Source organism: Budorcas taxicolor, chromosome 6, assembly GCF_023091745.1.
Source record: "Budorcas taxicolor isolate Tak-1 chromosome 6, Takin1.1, whole genome shotgun sequence".
Lineage (NCBI taxonomy): Eukaryota > Metazoa > Chordata > Mammalia > Artiodactyla > Bovidae > Budorcas > Budorcas taxicolor.
This window is the reverse complement of record NC_068915.1, coordinates 92,610,705-92,630,121: the sequence shown is the minus strand read 5'-3', so window position 1 is coordinate 92,630,121 and position 19,417 is coordinate 92,610,705. Positions and strand designations below refer to the sequence as shown.

General features: G+C 35.9%; 1 protein-coding gene across 1 annotated transcript in view; it reads right to left on the bottom strand.

Moving 5' to 3' along the window:
* MRPL1 (mitochondrial ribosomal protein L1) overlaps positions 1-19,417 on the bottom strand; it is a 68,569-nt gene that overhangs the window by 31,829 nt on the left and 17,323 nt on the right. The window contains exons 4-7 of the mRNA XM_052642148.1: positions 17,415-17,498; positions 15,912-15,983; positions 10,331-10,442; positions 599-705 (exon numbers count right to left, since the gene is read on the bottom strand). Of these exons, the coding sequence (XP_052498108.1) occupies positions 599-705; positions 10,331-10,442; positions 15,912-15,983; positions 17,415-17,498 (375 nt within the window). The remainder of the gene's footprint in view (positions 1-598; positions 706-10,330; positions 10,443-15,911; positions 15,984-17,414; positions 17,499-19,417) is intronic.

Below are 19,417 nucleotides of genomic sequence, written 5' to 3'. Positions count from 1 at the left end.
AATATTATTATAGTTATTGCATAGGAAAAAAATTACATACATTAAATAGGTATGTTAGAAATTCTGTAGTATTAAAAAATACTAGCAAAAACTATATGTTTTAAAACACAGTCCTCTACAAATCTGACTTATCTATATTAATGTCTCAAAAATGACTTTGGAAATTAATTTCCAGCATCTTCTGTAAGTGGGCAGTTTTTAAAACATAAGAAGGGATAATCAAATTACTCAATTCCCTTAAGATAGTATTAAATATTTACTACAGACTCAGCATTCTGCAATATCCTATAAGGTATATATAAGATCTAGACCCAACTCCCAAAATGTTTAAAATATTAGAGAACAAAAACAACACAGAAATGACAAATAAGGCAAAGCACAAGAAAATGTCAGAGAGTGGCATGTAACTCTAGAAAAGGACTTCTACAGCACCATTAAAATGTATGAATTCAACCCACAAAAAAATATGTACGTATTTAGTGCCACTCCTAATGCCAGTGACAAGGACAAGCTCAAAGGACTGGTATGTCATAAGTTATTAATCAATCACTTCAATAAAAAAGAAAGGGGTTACTGAATAATATTCACTATGACTTACTGTTGCTATTTTGGTCTGCAGAAAGTTCTCCCTTTCTTCATCTACCTTAATTTCAAGTCCAGTTTTAAATAATTCAAGCATTTTGGGGATGTCCCGGCCAACAGAATCTGGTTAGAAAAACAAGAAATCCAAAGTTATCACTATATCTAAACAAGTAGCAAAAATTACTAAATAAGAGAAACATCCAATCCAAGTTAAGATATAAAAAATGATTTGTGGCAAACAGACTTTAGGGTGACCCACATCCTGGTGTTCATGCCCTTGTGTGACACCCTCCCACTGAGCGTGGATGAGACCTGCAACATGCTTCTAGGCAAGAGACATGATGACTATGCATAACTGATTACATGACATAAAAATGCAATGCTTATCTTGAAGGAGTCTCTCTCCCTGCTGGCTTTGAAGAAGCAAGATACAATGTTGTCAGGGGGCATATGGAGAGAGCCATGAGCCAAGAAACTGAGACCCTCAGTCCAGAAACCTGCAAGGAACTGGATTCTGCCAAAAAGCCATATGAACCTGGAAGCGAACCTTCCTCAGTCAAGTCTCAGACAAAACCATGGCTCCAGCTGATACCCCGATTGGAGCTCTGAGACACTGAAGCAGAAAACGTAGCCTAGCTGTACACACATTCCTGATACACAGACGCTGAGATAGTAAATGTGCGTTGTTTTAAGGCACTAAATCTGTGATATTATTGTTCCACAGTAATAAACAATAAATAAGTGTATACAATGATGATGCTTATCAAACTTTAGAAACATTGATGGTAAATTAAAACCTATACAATAACACATGATAAAAGCTGAAACAGGGAAGTCTTGAAATCTTTGAAGAACATTTTACTTACCTTTACATGAAATTCATCTGACCTGCCTTACCATAAGGAAGGAACTAGAAAAGCAGCAAGAGCTAGCAGTAGAAATAATATCTCACTGAGTGATACAATCTGGAGGCAGCTCATTACTACACCAATGGTTACAGAAGCTGGCATGAAGAAAGAGATAAAAATTGAAACTTTACTGGATTCTAATGCCACTTTGTTCTCCATTAGGGTAGAGAAAAAGATGCAGTTGAATAAACAAAGGAGAAAAAAGGAATCAAGGTAAAACCCAAGAATTTTCAAAGGATCATGCAGGAGACTCCAAACATACATTATACCCTCCTAACCTTTAATCATCAACATTTTAACTCAAATTTAACATATAAATATATATATATATATTTTTTTAGTTTTACCTTAAACTTTTTAAAATTCATTTTTTATTGAAGTAACAGTTGAATTATAGCACTGTGTTAATTACTGCTATACAGCCAAGTGATCCAGTTATATATATATATATATATATATATATATATATATACACAGTATTTTTCACATTCTTTTCCATTATGGTTTATCACACTATATACTAGAACCTTGTTGCTTATCCAGTTTATATATATTAATGTACATATGTGGAATCTATAAAAATGGTACAGATGAACTTACCTGCAAAGCAGAAATAGAGACACAGACATAAAGAACAAATGTATGGGCACCAAGGAGGGAAGAGGGATGGGGTGGGATGAACTGGGAGATTGAGATTGATGTTTATATATACACTAGTATGTATAAAATAGACAACTAATGAGAACCTACTGTTTAGCATACACAGGTAACTCTACTCTATGCTCTGTGGTGACCTAGCTAAGAATGAAATCCAAAACAGAGGAGTTATACGTTAAAAAAAAAAAAATTACCTGCTGACTGACCTGAATCTGTACCTACAATCCTGCTTTCCTCCCTGTCATATGGATGAACTGTCTGCATTCTTATGAAGGCCAACGCTCTTCATCTAAGCACTGGATCCCATACCTCCTCACCAATACAGCGACACCACCCATCCCTCTCTCTACACTGTCAGCTTCTCCTGCTTTCCCGGATCAACAGCAGCAGCTGACAAACTTGCTATAAAATGTTTCATCTTAGAACAAAATACTGCCTTTCAATAACCATCTAATACTTTCTGAAGAACGCTAAGTTTTCCAAAAAAGTTGCCCATCCTTTCTGTCTCGGCTTCCTTTCCTTCCACTTTCTCTTCGACCTACCTCCATCAAGTTACATCCCTAATACTCCACTGAGAATAACCCTGTGTTCCTCTGACTTGACCCATCAACAGTAGTTCACAGAATATGTCTCCCCTCTTCCTACTGTATCATGACTTGTCCTCTGAAACTCTATTCTCACTGGCTATTCATTCCATTCCTGTTGGCTGAGCTACCCTTATTTGGCTGATTTCTAAAAGGTGGACTACCAGAGGGTTCAGTCACATGACCTCTCTTTTTCTACCCATAGACACCCTTTAAGTGATCTCTTTAAACATTTAAAACATACTGCTTTAAACATTTACCCACTGATAACTGCCAAATTCATATTTCTGGCCACAAGTTCTCTCATAATCTCCAATCATCTACTTAGTATCTCCACTCAAACATAGGTAGGTAATTAATATGGAGTACAACATGAAAAATGTTTGCTGCAGGAATGAACAAATTAACGACTTCATAATTTTGAGTCTGATATCACAGTGCTATTGTAATAATGAAGCGGGAAAGGACAGGGCTTAAGAAGGAAGAGTTCCGTATTAAAACATACTGAAGTGAAGGTTTTGATGGAATGCTGACTATGTAGAAATAAAAAACTGGAAAAAAGTGACAGACCAGAGAGATAATGATGTATTAATATATTTTAGTTTTTTAAACCAGTTCCATCCTAAAACAATCACAAATAAAACCTCCTTCCTTTGAACTTAACATATTTTTTTCCTCTCTCTCTCCCTTTTTTACCAAACCATGTTGATGTGAATTTCCATTTCCCTAATAACCAACATTGCTGGTTGGAGAATGAGCTGGTTGGATGGCATCATCGACTCAATGCACCTGAGAATGGGCAAACTGGGAGAGAGAGAAGGACAGGGAAGCCTGGTGTACTGCAGTCCATGGGGTAGCAAAGAGATTTCTTGCATTTCTTTCAGTTTGATTTCTGACTTAACTGTTATGACCAGAAATCACACTCTGTATGATTGCAAGCCTTTTAAATTTATTAAGACTTGTGTTAAAACCCAACAAATGGTCTAACCTGCATGTTCCACATACTCTTGAAAAGTGTACACCAAACACTTATTAAGTGAGGTATTATATAGCTAGCAATAAGGTCAAGTTGGTTGACAGTACTGTTCAAATCTTTTATGTACTTTCTGATTTTCTATATATATGTTCTATCAGTTATTAAGAGAAGAATATTAAAATCTCCAACTGTACTTGTTTAGCTTATTTCTCTTTTCACTTCTGTCAGTTTGTGCTTCATGTATTTTGTGGCTCTCTCTGTAGCTGAGCATGTCCTTTTATTGTTACAGAATATCCATCCTTTTCTCTAGTAAACTCCTTGTCTTAAAAGTTCATTTTGTCTGGTATTAAAATGTCAACCCAGTTCTGTAATAGTTAAATATTTTCATGGTATACTTTACTCTTAATTTTCCTTTCAGCTTCTTTGTGTGAATGAATAAGAAGTGTGTCTCCTATAGACAAAATATAATAATTTTTTCATCATCTTATAATTTCTGCCTCTTGGTTGAAGTGTTTATTCAATTTCCAATTAACCTGACTAATGACATGGCTGGATTTAGGTCCCTGTTTTGATACACATCTTCTATTTGTCTCATCTCATTTGTTTCTCTGTTCTATACTGCTTTCGTTTTCAACAAAAAAATTTAGTATATCATTTTTATTCCTTTATTTACTTTTAAGCTGTATCTCTTTTTGTGTATGTTTTTACTTGTTCTAGAGATTACAATGTGCACATTTATTTATCACAGCCTACTTCATCTTAACACTTACTTCCAGAAAACAACAGATTTGTGCCCACCTTCATCCTTCCTATCTCATTTCATTACGATGTTATTGTCATGTCCAAACCTGCTTTATCTCCTCTGTATCTATCTTTAAAATCATACTCACTGGACTACTCAAGGAGGAAATTAGGGACTCATTCAAAACTCTTCTTTCTCCCTCATCTTCCACACCTAATCAATAAGTCCTGTTAATTTCACCTCCTCAATATCCCACAACAGCCTTCCTCGTCTCGTCACTGTCACTGCTCAGATTCTGCCCTTATTCCTCTTCCCCCTAGCCTGCTGCATTCGCCACCTCACTGGTCTCTGTTCTTAAAGTTTCATTATCTTCGTATCACTACCCTATCACCTACAAAGCTCCCATATAGAGTCATTCTAACAAGCAAATCATATTTCATTCTTCTGGGCAATAGATTTCAACGGCACCTACCTCCACAGAGGATAAAATCTAATCTCCACAGTATGGCACACAAAGTCCTCCATGATCTGGCCCACTGCTTATCACTGCTAACCCCACTAACCTATCTGATAGCACGTTATGTAACTAACGATAGAAAGCTAGTTATAATTTTCTGAACACAACTGGCTGACTCACACTTTTGTGCATTACAACAGACCATTTCTTCCACCTGGAATGTTCTCCCCATGAATGTCAAGAAAGAAAATGCCTATATATGGTTAAAGTCTCAACTTCACTGCTACCTTCTTTATATAATCTGATTCTACAAAGTGTTCCTCATTCCTCTAAGCACTTTGTACGTTTTCCACTAGTACACTTCCTGCATCTTAGAGCAGCAGTTTGTTACTCTCTCACCCGTCAATTTTCATCTCCTTAAAGATGGGAACTATCTGTTCATCTTTTAATCTTCAGCATTAATTGTACTGCCTGGCACACAGTAGACACCCAATAAATATACACTGATTCAATAAATGAGTTATAAAGGTAGAAATGATATATGAAGCCATGAAAAAGAATGAATTCTAAAATAATTAGGAAAAAATTTTTTGAAAAAAGAAAAAAGTAATTATGGAACATGCATAGCTACTTTAGGAATTATAGAGAGTCAATAGTAACTGAGGGTCATATGCATCATGTACTTAGCCTATGCTAAGCTCCTGCACATTATAATAAAAACACCATGGGGACATGTTATCATGAAACTCATTTTGGAGATGAAAAACAAAGGCACAAAAGTGTTCAAAATTTTTTTCAAAGTCACAGTGAGAGACAAAGCCAAGACAGAAGGAGGTCTATGTCTAGCCACTCTTTAGTTCTGCTTTTCAATACAGCCCAAGGTTAAATCTTTCCCACTATTTTTAGGGCTTTTAGATCATGTAGTTATAGCCTCTCCTTTCTCTATTTTCTTTTTTCTCTGTGCTTTTACATTTGTCTACTTTTCTCCTCTTTCTTTTCCTTTCTCTTCTCCTAATTCTATTTAATTTTTGTAATGAACATAACCTATACTAACATATAGGCATTTCATACTAACGTACCTTCTCTCTTCTTCACCAGGGAATATGACAGGGATAAAGAAAGTAGAATGTAAGAAGGCAGGGAAGACAAAGGAGGAGTAGTTAGGGGAAAAAAAGTGTTAAGATTGTACAGTGTAAAAATCAGTATCAAGAAAAAGAGAAAATTAAAAACAGACCTTTAAATCTGACAAAAGAAAGAACAGCGATTACTAGTGAGAGTAACATCTGAGCTGAGTTATGAGAGAAAAGTATGTAAGGAAGACTAACAATTGGAAAGGAAATGGAGAGAGCCAACCACTAAAGAGACCTGCCTGAGAAACTTGATGTGAGACAACAGAAAGAAGCAAGATCACTGCTATAAAGGACAGTGGAAACAAATAAAGGTTTTGAGGTTATGTGCTTTGTTTTGGTTTATTTCTTCAACTAGAGAAATCTGAGTTAATTAAATTAAAAATAAATGTTTAGTAAGTCAGCTTGTCTAGTGCAGAAAACAAAACTATTCACTCTGTACCAGTATGGACTTTCTCTTGTTTATAGCCATCACATTCAAGGCTTGACACATATGATATGTTTGTTGAGTACCTACTATGTGCCAGGTGCTATTCTAGGTCATGAGACTATACTAGTGGACAAAACCAAAAATGCCCTTATGCTAATGGAAGAAATTGAGCACACACCCACAAATTAAAAATGGAAGATACCAAGATTGATAAGCCTTAAAAGAAAGAAGGTAAAACACGATAATGAGAAATCTAGTGGTAATGGGAAGTGGAGATTAATATTTAAATAGGATGGTCACAGAAGGTCTCTCCATCTAAGTGATACTTGAATAAGAATGTGAGCCAGACAAATTAGTAAAAAGCATTACAGACAGATAGGACAATGAATCCAAAGACCTGAGAAGGGAGAAAACTTGGTGTGTATGAGTAACAGCAAGGAAGCAACTATGGCTGGAGTAAGGGAAATAAAGAAGATCAACAGAACCGGTTGTAATATATCACTAATTCATCTATAGCAGTAATAATCATACCTAATCATCACTGGAATCTTTCACACATAAATAGTTTTTAGATTATTAGTACATGAGAGAGGGAAATTTACAAAAATTTCTAATTGTTACCCTGCAAAAATTCCATTTGCTTTATCATTTTTCTTCATATGACCAAAGAATTCTAATTATTTCAATAATGCAAGCAATACCGTTAAGTACAGCATGTTAATCTATGAGCTAAAAATAACTGACATTAGATTTCAATCATTTTATATCCATTACTCTCAAATACAATACAAAAGCAACTTCCTGACAGAAAGCAGTGTCCTACTTAGTAGATGTGAATACTCTATAGACAAGCCTGCTGGAATATCCTTTTGACAAGACTCCAACTGCAACACTGATGTTCAGTTCTAAGAGCTACGTGTTAAGAGGAACACACAGTAATGGGTCCAATTTTCTAATCATGTCCCTTACCTGCCAACAACTTAGCATGCTTTGTAAGTCAAGATATTTTCATACTAGTATTTTCTGTTTAGTAAATGTTAGTAAGATTAGGAATAAAGAAAAGTTTAAAAATATCAATAAAATGTACGTCTATCTTAGATATGAAAAAATGTTAGAGGTTACATTGTGGCAGGGAACTGGGGGGAAGCTAGTTGACAAGGAAAATGAAACCCAATTTCTTCCAAAGAAATTTTAAAAAGCAAGTTTTAAATGTCTTTTTTTTAATGAGATAAAAAGGAAATACAAGAAAATATGCCAAATGTGCATTGGAAAAAATAGAGAACTTGCTTATAGTTATGTAAGCAATTAAAATAAAACAAAACTGCAGCATTAAATATGCTGCAAAATGTGCACATTCAGTCCAGCCAAGTTAGTTACACCCACTCCCATTACAAAGACAAAATGTAAGACAAAATGGGAAACTAATGAGCTCAGCTGCAGGGGCCTGTTTGTTTGTTTTTTAATTCCATCCATTTGCTCGAAACGTAACTCCTACTTTACCCTTACGTGTACCCAATGTCTTTTGTTGGATGTAAGGGGAATCAAATGTTCCTAAACAAGAATCTGAATAAGCTCTAAAAATGCATAAAACAAGCTTCATTTGTTCTAATGCACATCTGGTGTACTCTGTTTTAACATTTTTGACAGGTTAATCGTTTGTCTTCATGTTTAAAGAACAAAAATGTTTTGCCAGTGCTGTTGAACAGATCGTGTGGGGGTGAGAAGAAAAAGTTGGGGAAGGTGAAAGGTCTGTCTGTTTTTCCAAGATGCTCCGGTAAGCAAACGGAGGTGGGGGACATACCTAGGTAACTTGACCATAGTATACAGAAGCTATGATTCATTATGAAAGCAGAAATAAAGTAAAGCCCACTAATAAAAATAAACATTTTCAGGGAAACTTTTCTTATTTGTAATAAAGAAATGTTCTTTGAAAACCTTTCAGACTAAAACTAATTATCCCAAATTTTGTGATGACAATGGCAATTAAAAAACCTCAACACTGAAGAAAACTGAGACCAAAAGTTATTCCGAGAATGGATAAAGTTAGCAAAGGTGACAAAATTAATTTCCGTGAAAAACCAGTTAACCGTGCAAAGCAATAAGCGAGCTGAATACAGATATACTCGGTATTCAGTTTCACTTTTAATTGACTATCTTTAGTATTATTTGGCTTTATTGAGCTTGAATTCAATTAGGAAAAAAATTAAGAAAATTATCTTCAAATTCAACTGCAATTCTGGTTTAATTTTTAAAATAATGTTCAATTTCAGGTCTTACTTAGGAAAGAATGTAGTGTGATTCCATGAAAACAAACACTACTATAATGGAAATTCCTAATAACAAGTACCAAACCTCTGTCCAGTATCTCACAAGGATGTGTTATTCAATGCAGGCTATTAAAAATAAACAAAACTCCAATATAACAAAAGAACTGAAGAGTCCATTTGAATTTGCTTCCAGTACAGAACATGGTCTATAACTCAGATGAGCATTAGTGGCTATCATGTATGAAGAATTTTAGCAGGATTTTTTTAGCTCAACTAGAGTTAAAATTTGAAGATCTACTAAAATTTTAAAATATCTGCTCTTTTACCTTATAAAATTTTATTTGAAAAAACATCTATCTACAGCAGATATTCAGCACCACCTAAAAGAAACTATGTCTGCTAGTGAACATACTCTTTCCTCCCAACCCTACTCCCCATTTGCATTAATGATATCAACTTATTAGGAGAGATCCCTAGGCTTAAAAATCTCAGCATCATTTGACTCTTTCCTTTCTCTCTCTTAACATGTCCATTCCTAACTACATAGTGCAAAGTCCTATTATCTTTGACATCCGTCCTCTTTACTCAAGACTCATTATGAGGACTTTAAGCCTCACCTTTATTAATCTCTGGCAACTGCATCTGAACTGGTCTCCTTGCCTCTACTTTTGATTTCATGCCAGTACATTTTACAAACTCTTGCTGGATTGAAGCTCTAAAGAATCCCCCAACTTAAAAAAACTTCTAAGAGAGTCCTGCTGAATACAGAATCGAGGTCCAAATTTATGAGGATCTTATTCAAGATTCTGCTCAATACAGCATCAATCTACCTTTCTAACATATTCTTTTTCATTTCAAAGTAGGGGTACCATTCACTACCGCCAGAGAAAACTAACTGATATTTCTTCAATGTAGTCTGTAAATTCTGATTTACTTCAGTGTCTATGATTAACAGATTGTACTTAAAATATCCCTCTTAGTCTGCTCATCAAATTATTCAACGTGCAGGTTAAACGTCACCCCTTTAGGATGCCTTCTCTGATTTCCCCATCTATGTATAAATTCCTCCTCTATTGAACACCTACTGTATCTTGTGAATTTATCATATAATACTTCATACTTTAATACAAGGTTATTTATGCAGCACCCATACTTTTCTTACTAAATTGCGTAAAGGGCATATATTCACAAGGGGAAAGTTGCTCAGAGGAAATAACTACAGAACCATACACAGTAAGCCAGCATATACAGATGATGAGTGCTAACATAAACGAGCATACATGTTATTTTGATAAAGAGACATAAGATAGTATTATGATAATATACCTAGTGGGTAATGTGTTTCACTAATTTAAAACAAGAATATGGCCTAAATTTAAAGATCTGGTATTATAAAGCAACTAGGTTTTCAAATTACGTTAAATCACCAATATTAATGCCAAAGGAAAAAAATTCTACACGTTCTTATGTAACACAAAACTAAAATACCAAAGCATATTATTTATTCTACACATATATTAGCAATTTTGTTTTCTAATTAAACATATATATTAAAAAGTTGTTGATAGAGTACTGAAGTAGTAAAAGAACTCTCCCTTACTTCGATTAAACTTAGGAAATCTTGTTTTCAGTTTCTTCCTTAATGGATTAAGCTCGGGCATTATTTCTGGAACAGCTACATAAAAATCTGCTTGAATTTCATCATCCAAAATCTGAAAATCAAGAGGGAAAAGATAACCTTAGATTACATAAAAAGCTTTATTTTTCTAAAAATTAGGTCTAATGTAGTAATAATTTTTATAATTCAGAAAATACATATTAAGCACAATTCCTTTCTTCAAACACAAGGATCGTATGAACATATTTACCAATTATGAAAATCTTCAGAAGCAAAACATTTTCTAATGTTTGCTTTTAAAAAATAGCCACCTCCATTATAAACAAACAAACATTTAATAGGTTTAATTCTTCCATGAGGTTATGTTAGTCAAAAGTGTTGATTACTTATGTTGGTTCTACAAGCTAGAACATTGCACTGATGTGTACGTGGTTCATACAGTCCCAACAAAGTTGAATTTGTATGTCCATCAAAACTGAAAAAAAATGCTGAAATTTTTGTAAGATCACATGTAAAATTAATAGTCACTAGCTGCCAAATCATTAGCAACCATATCGCTTTCCTAAATTTGGAGCATCAAGACAACTGAATCTAAAATCAGTTCCACAAAGAACTAAAACTAAAATTCCTTTTGCCTCCAAAGAATAAAAGAGGAGTGGGATGGCCAAAGACAAGTTTACTTATAATTTATTATGCACAGTCTAATTCCATTCTAAGAGCAAAGAGAATAATTTTAATTTTTAGAAGACATTTTAAATTAATTCAGGCAGGTACCCAGAATAATTACTTTACTTCTACAGTATACTCCATTTAAAATTTTAGCTGATTTAAAATAGAAGCAACTTTTTAGAGTAATACTGCCTGGGCAACACTTATCTTACCAATGATTCTCTTTGCATAAACCTTACCACAATATGTCATTCAAAGCCTTAGTTTGGGGTTACACATTAAACTATAAAAACCTGAACTCTAGCAAAATTAAGCATGATTCTGGAATTTTATTTTCTTGTTACTATTTTTTCTTTTTACAAATTTTTTAATCCCTAAATGGCATACTATGCTCCCCTGAACAATAATAGAAAGAAAGATAGTGCGAAGTTGTCTCCGACTCTTGCGATCTCATGGACTGTAGCCTGCCAGGCTCCTCTGTGCATGGGATTCTCCAGGAAAGAACACTGGAGTGAGTTGTCATTTCCTTCTCCAGGGGAACTTCCCAACCCAGGAATTAAACTCAGGTTTCCTACATTATAGGCAGATGCTTTACCGACTGAGCTACGTGGGAAGCCCTGAATAATAATAATTTACATAAAAAGAATCCTTGGCATGTGACAAGTATTCTTAGAACACTTGTAATGTGCTAAGTATTCTTCGAATACCTGTAACGTGCTAAACACATTACATGGTTTAGTTCACCAAGTGTATACAACAACCCTACAAGGCAAGTACTAATACTGACCACACATTCTAGACAAGGAAGTTGAGGGCTTGGGGAGAACAAACCAGTCTGCACTTTTACGTGGCAGACCCAGAACCAAACAGAGGCGGTTTGGCTCCAAAATCAGGGCTCTCATCACTACAAACATGAAAGCAGAGCCAATTTTGAAACATCAAAGAACTATATGTGAAATTTCCACTCCAAGATTTTCTAATCCTGATTCTAAAACATTTTCCTTTGGATTAAATTATGTCTGAAAGCTATGCTCCAGTTAGCCTTTAAGATCATATCATAAAATATCACAAAACTCTATAGATGGAAATCACAATTTAGAGACAAGTAAAAATGAAACAATTTTAAAATCCCTCAGAACCAAGCATACTTGTGACATTTCACATGTATTAAAATTAAAGCAAAATGTACTTAAAGCAATTCAGTTCAGTCACTCAGTCACGTCTGACTCTTTGCAAACCCATGGACTGCAGCACTCCAGGCTTCCCTGTCCATCACCAAATCCCAGAGCATACTCAAACTCATGTCCACTGAGTCAGTGATACCATCCAACCATCTCATCCTCTGTTGTCCCCTCCTCCTCCTGTCTTCAATCTTTCCCAGCATCAGGGTCTTTTCAAATCAGTCAGTTCTTCCCATGAGGTGGCCAAAGTATTGGAGTTTCAGCTTCAGCATAACTCCTTCCAATGAATACTCAAGGACTGATTTCCTTTAGGACTAACCGGTTTGTTCTTGCAGTCCAAGGGACTCTCAAGAGTCTTCATCAACACCACAGTTCAAAAGCATCAATTCTTTGGCACTCAGCTTTCTTTATAATCCAACTCTCACATCCATACATGACTACTGGAAAAACCACAGCTTTGACTAGGCGGACCTTTATTGGCAAAGTAATGTCTCTGCTTTTTAGTATGCTATCTAGGTTGGTGATAGCTTTTCTTCCGAGGAGCAAGCGTCTTTTAATTTCATGGTTGCAGTCACCATCTGCAGTGATTTTGGAGCCCAGCAAAAAAAAGTCTCTCACTGTTTCCACTGTTTCCCCATCTATTTGCTATAAAGTGATGGGATCAGATGTTATGATCTTAGTTTTCTGAATGTTGAGTTTTAAGCCAACTTTTTTACTCTCCTTTTTCACTTTCATCAAGAGGCTCTTCATTTCTTCTTCACTTTCTGCCGTAAGGATGGTGTTATCTGCATACCTGAGGTTATTGATATTTCTCCCAACAATCTTGATTACAGCTCGTGCTTCATCCATCCCAGCATTTCACATGATGTACTCTGCATATAAGTTAAATAAGCAGGGTGACAATATACAAGCTTGATGTACTCCTTTCCCTATTTGGAACCAGTCTGTTGTTCCATGTCCAGTTCTAACTGTTGCTTCTTGACCTACATTCTAGAACTAACACCCAAAAAAGACATCCTTTTCATTATAGGAGACTGGAATGCAAAAGTAGGACATCAAGCGATACCTGGAGTAACAGGCAAATTTGGCCTTGGAGTACAAAATGAAGCAGAGCAAAGGCTAACAGAGCTTTGCCAAGAGAACACACTGGTCATAGCAAATACCCTCTTCCAACAACACCAGAGAAAACTCTACATATGGACATTACCAGATGGTCAACAGTGAGATCAGACTGATTTATTCTTCGCAGCCAAAAATGAAGAAGATCTATACAATCAGCAAAAACAAGACAGGGAACTGACTGTGGCTCAGATCATGAACTCCTTATTGCCGAATTCAGACTTAAATTGAAGAAAGTAGGGAAAACCACCAGACCATTCCAGTATGACCTAAATCCCTTACAATTATACAGCAGAAGTGACAAATAGACTCAAGGGATTAGATCTGATAGACTGCCTGAAGAACTATGAACGGAAAGTCGTGATATTGTACAGGAGGCAGTGACCGAGACCATCCCCAAGAAAAAGAAATGCAAAAATCAAAACAGTCGTCTGATGAGGCCTTACAAATAGCTGAGAAAAGAAGAGAAGCAAAAGGCAAAGGAGAAAAGGAAAGATATACCCATCTGAATGCAGAGTTCCAAAGAATAGCATGGAGAGATGTGCCTCTTCTTCCCACATCTTTAAAAAAACAAATGTCTTTGCTTCAAGAATATACAATGGAGAAAACACAATCTCTTTAACAAGTGGTGCTGAGAAAACTGGTCAACCACTTGTAAAAGAATGAAACTAGAATACTTTCTAACACCGTACACAAAAATAAAATCAAAATGGATTAAAGATCTAAACATAAGACCAGAAAACTCCTATAAAACTCCTAGAGGAAAACACAGGCAAAACACTCTCCGACATAAATCACAGCAGGATCCTCTATGATCCACCACCTACAGTAATGGAAATAAAAGCAAAAATAAACAAATGGGACCTAATCAAACCTAAAAGCTTTTGCACAATGAAGGAAACTATAAGGTGAAAAGACAGCCTTCAGAATAGGAAAACATAATAGCAAATGAAGCAACTGACAAAGAATTAATCTCAAAAATATACAAGCAGCTCCTGCAGCTCAATTCCAGAAAAATAAATGACCCAATCAAAAACTGAGTCAAAGAACTAAACAGACATTTCTCCAAAGAAGACATACAGATGGCTAACAAACATGAAAAGATGCTCAACATCACTCATCAGAGAAATACAAATCAAAACCACAATGAGGTACCATCTCACACTGGTCAGAATGGCCATCATCAAAAAGTCTACACACAATAAATGCTGGAGAGGGTGCGGAGAAAAGGGAACCCTCTTACACTGTTGGTGGGAATGCAAACTAGTACAGCCACTATGGAGAACAGTGTGGAGATTCCTTAAAAAACTGGAAATAGAACTGCCATACAACCCAGCAATCCCACTGCTGGGCATACACACCGAGGAAACCAGAATTGAAAGAGACATGTATACCCCAATGCTCACTGCAGCACTGTTTACAATAGCCAGGACATGGAAGCAACCTAGATGCCCATTGGCAGACAAATGGATAAGAAAGCTGTGGTACATATACACAATGGAGTACTACTCAGCCATTAAAAAGAATACATTTGAATCAGTTCTAATGAGGTGGATGAAACTGAAGCCTATCATAGAGAGTCAAGTAAGCCAGAAAGAAAAACACCAATACAGTATACCAACACATATATATGGAATTTAGAAAGATGGTAACAATGATCCTGTATGCGAGACAGCAAAAGAGACACAGATGTATAGAACAGTCTTTTGGACTCTATGGGAGAAGGCAAAGGTGGGATGATTTGAGAGAATAGCATTGAAACATGTATACTATTATATGTGAAATAGATTGCCAGTCCAGGTTTGATGCATGAGACAGGGTGCTCAGGGCTGGTGCACTGGGATGACCCTGAGGGATGGGATGGGGAGGGAGGTGGGAGGTGGGTTCAGGATGTGGAACACACATGGCTGATTCATATCAATGTATGGCAAAAACCACCACAATATTGTAAAGTAATTAGCCTCCAATTAAAATAAATAAATTAACTAAAACAAACAAACGTCTTTGCTTCAAATGGGCTCCACCACTTCTTTGTTATTTTCTCAAGGTAGGCTACATAACATTGTTTTGCTTATACCACTTGAACTGATGGACTTCGGAGAGCTGGTGTGGTAAAATTTAAGAGTAACCAAAAGTACCATATTATAGAGGTCAGACGCTATCCTTTGTAATCTACTAAAGTAAATCACACTTTCCACTCCAATAAGGTAAAACAAACATCTGGCCTTTGAAATATGAAGAGATAGCCATATAAGCTACCTTTCAGATTTCACCTTAAATCTCACATTTAAAACCACAAGAGTCATACTGTCCTTTCCAGTCTATCCATAAAATTCTGACAAACACATAAGAAAGAAACAAAAAAATCACAAATACAAATCAAGTATAACTAATATCAGGCTGTCGGGATAGTTTTTTCTTAGCTTGATTTTGAGACTCAAAAGAGTAGGAAAATCATCTGTTCTGTAAAGGTCTACTTACCATTTATCAAAAGATATGAACAGAGTAGTTATGTTCCACATGTAATAAATCAATGGATGGCAAAGATAACAGAACAATTTCTGTAAGTAATGAATACGAAAACAATACTGTACCTGCTGAATGAGATTACTTCCTCCTGCAAATGCAGCTCCATTTTCTTCTGCTATTTTAATTTCTGATGCATTCTACCAAAAAATACAATAGTTTGAACATTAAAGAAATTCAGTCTGCTTTCAAGTATTTTGTCAGAAATACCACAGTTCAAAATAAAAACTGTATTTTTTACTTTTAACTGAAACTGCATCAGTTTTCAACTAGATGCATCAGAGATAGTACATTCAGAACAAGCTTAGTTTGCAGGTGATTAAGGCATTTCTTGAGAGTCCCTTGGACTGCAAGGAGATCCAACCAGTTCATTCCAAAGGAGATCAGTCCTGGGTGTTCACTGGAAGGACTCATGCTAAAGCTGAAACTCCAGTACTTTGGCCACCTCATACGAAGAGTTGACTCAATGGAAAAAACTCTAATGATGGGAGGGATTGGGGGCAGGAGGGAAAGGGGACGACAGAGGATGAGATGGCTGGATGGCATCACCAACTCGATGGACATGGGTTTGGGTGAACTCCGGGAGTTGGTAATGGACAGGGAGGCCTGGCGTGCTGCTTCATGAGGTCACAGAGTCAGACACAACTGAGCGACTGAACTGAACTGAACTGAAGGCATTTCTTGACTAATATATGAGGAAATATGTCAAAATGGCATATTAAAAACCCACCAAGTGGTCCTAAGTCTCCAATGTCATCAATACATCATTTTCCAAAAATAACAGATTATTTAGTTTTGCTACTTTAAATGGAGACATTTTATCAATCCATTATTAGAAGAGTAAAGATTTTTAAATTTTAGAAATGAGAACCAAAATTTAGCCTACTGTCTGAAAATCCAAAAGAAAAATACACAGTATTAGGGTTTTTTCTCTATATGCTTCATTTATACCATTTGGATTTACTATAAAAATATGTCACTATTTACTCAAGTTTTGTGACATTCTAAGAGCTATATTCTCTACTTTTCTGGGGAAAAAAGCAAAGAATTTCTTCATTGTAAGTGAGACAGATGACAGCAAGAAAAACACTTTACAAAACAAATTCACGAGCATGTTATATACAAATGTGCATAATACAAAAACAATGACAAAGAGCTGTATTACTATACTCGTTACTGCCGTCACTTTCTTGACTTTACAGACTAGATCATTCTTAAAGTGTGGTTTCTGTGTTTTCACAGCACTAAATGGCCCACTGCTTTAAAGTCAATGTTATTGTTGTCGTTTGGAGAGTTTCAGCAGGACACAGCAGCTAGTAGGATAATTACTTCTCTTGTGAGAAACATAAAATGGTAGATAATAATGATGAAGTTAATGCTGTGGTTTAGCTCTTTCTCAAACTAATGATATGACCTCAAATAAGCCATTTAACTGCTTTGAGTTTCACATGGGGAAAATATTCTAGGGGAATGCCAGGATTTTCTCCAACTCTATTCAGTTATTCTAATCACTGATAAATGTGATGTGTCAAAAAACTAAAGGATATAAAAAGCTGACAAAAGTTACTCACCTCTGTAAATACGGCAACTTTACTCATTTCTGAAATGAATGGGTATGGCAAACTAAGAACACTGGTAAATGGCTCCACTTTTTTCTAAATAAACAACAATGGAAAAACAATTATAAAAAATTCATTCATCTTTTCTAATATCCAAAATATTCATTGATTACCTGTTAAAGCATAACAGATTATATTTCCTTTGTAAGAAATCAAAATAAAGATATAAACCTCTTTCCCCAACTCCACAGTTCCATGGCACGTGGCTTCTTTCTCTACAGTCTCACATATTAAATTAAGATCTGTGTTTGCAAAGCGTCTGCCTGCAATGCAGGAGACCCAGGTTTGATCCCTGGGTCGGGAAGATCCCCTGGAGAAGGAAATGGCAATCCACTCCAGCAATCTTGCCTGGAAAATCCCATGGACGGAGGAGCCTGACAGGCTACAGTCCATGGGGTCGCAAGAGTCAGTCACGACTGAGCGACTTCACTTTCACTTTATCTTCCCCAGCACCTGGTACAAGGCCTTCCACATGATGGATGCCAATAAATGTTTTCTACCTTGAATTAAATTCAAAAAAACATATAATTTTTTTTTACATCATCAAGGAGGACATGTATACAGCTATGCACATTGAACAATATATCCAGCTAATCTGCTCAGTGGGTCACTCCTAATTTCCATGTTGATTCTAAACAATCAGGTGAATCTGATGATATTAACTCTAAATCCAAGATAGACTGCCAAATCTGAAAGGCCATTTCGAGCAAGTCTATTTTGAAACCACCTGGACCACCCACCACTTCCAGACATGTATGGGAAGTCAGTCGGAAAATCCCAAATAATGGCATGCATTTGAGGCACCCTAATATGGGTGGAGTTTTCACAGGACCTCAAAACTAATTTGTTTAGTCACTGGGCCAAGGACCTGTCTAGACCTGTGACTCGGATCTCTTACGGAGACTTCACACGGAAACAAGTTCTAGGCCCATAGTTTTGGTACAGCCTTAAGGTCCAGAAAAAGAGTCATTTCATAATTAAAACTGATTGAAAGATCATATTTTTAGAAAAACTTGAGTAAGATAACCTCCTGAGAATTTCTTTTCAGACAAGAAGGCACAAACTCTTAAGCACACTTTATGTCAGACGTGCAACTCAGTTTTACTGACTGTCATTCCTTTGCTATTAACATGTCACAACTGGCTTCAGTAAATTTTTCAATGGCAAGCAATCACAATAATAGCATCCCCTGGGGGAATACTGGCTTGTTTTACAAGCACTCTGTCAAGAACAAAAAAGGTCTCAGGAAGAAAACTGAACCTTTTCAATGTTATTAGTTTACAAGTGGCTAACATTTACAAAATGAAACTTGTGGTCCTACAATACTTCGTTATAAATTACACTATTGGTTGACTGAGAAAGTGGTTATGTTAGACACTACAACGTTTTAAAATAAAAGAACAGTAACACTATAGTATAAAATAAAATTTCAATAGGATTGAAATAAACAAAAAATAACCAAGAAAGGAAACAGACCTTGGTTTAAATCCTAATTCCACCCCCACCTCAGGTGACCTTGAGCAAGATACTTTACTTTCAATGTCTCAGCTTCCTCTTTTGAGATTATTATAGAATTAAATGAGAACATGCATGAAAATAAGCATTTTACTTCCCTTTATAAAGAAAGGGAAAAACTGGGTTTTGGAGAGGTTAAACCAGAAGCTCAAAGAGCAGGTAATTGGTGACCCCAGGATTCTGGCCTGTAATACAATGTCAGCCTATGCTCTTAAGCACTATGTTTTATTCCTCCTCCTCAATTACTTGTTGCTGCTGAGGTTGTTAAATTGTACTCAAAAACACAGATCCACCAGTTTGGAAAAAAAAAAGACATCCTCAGAATAAAAATCAAAGTATCATCTCCAAATAAATTAATTTCTTAAGTGAGAAGCCTATCAAATTGAGAGCTGTAATGGACCTCAATTCTAATCCAGTATTTTTCCCACCTTTAGAATTTT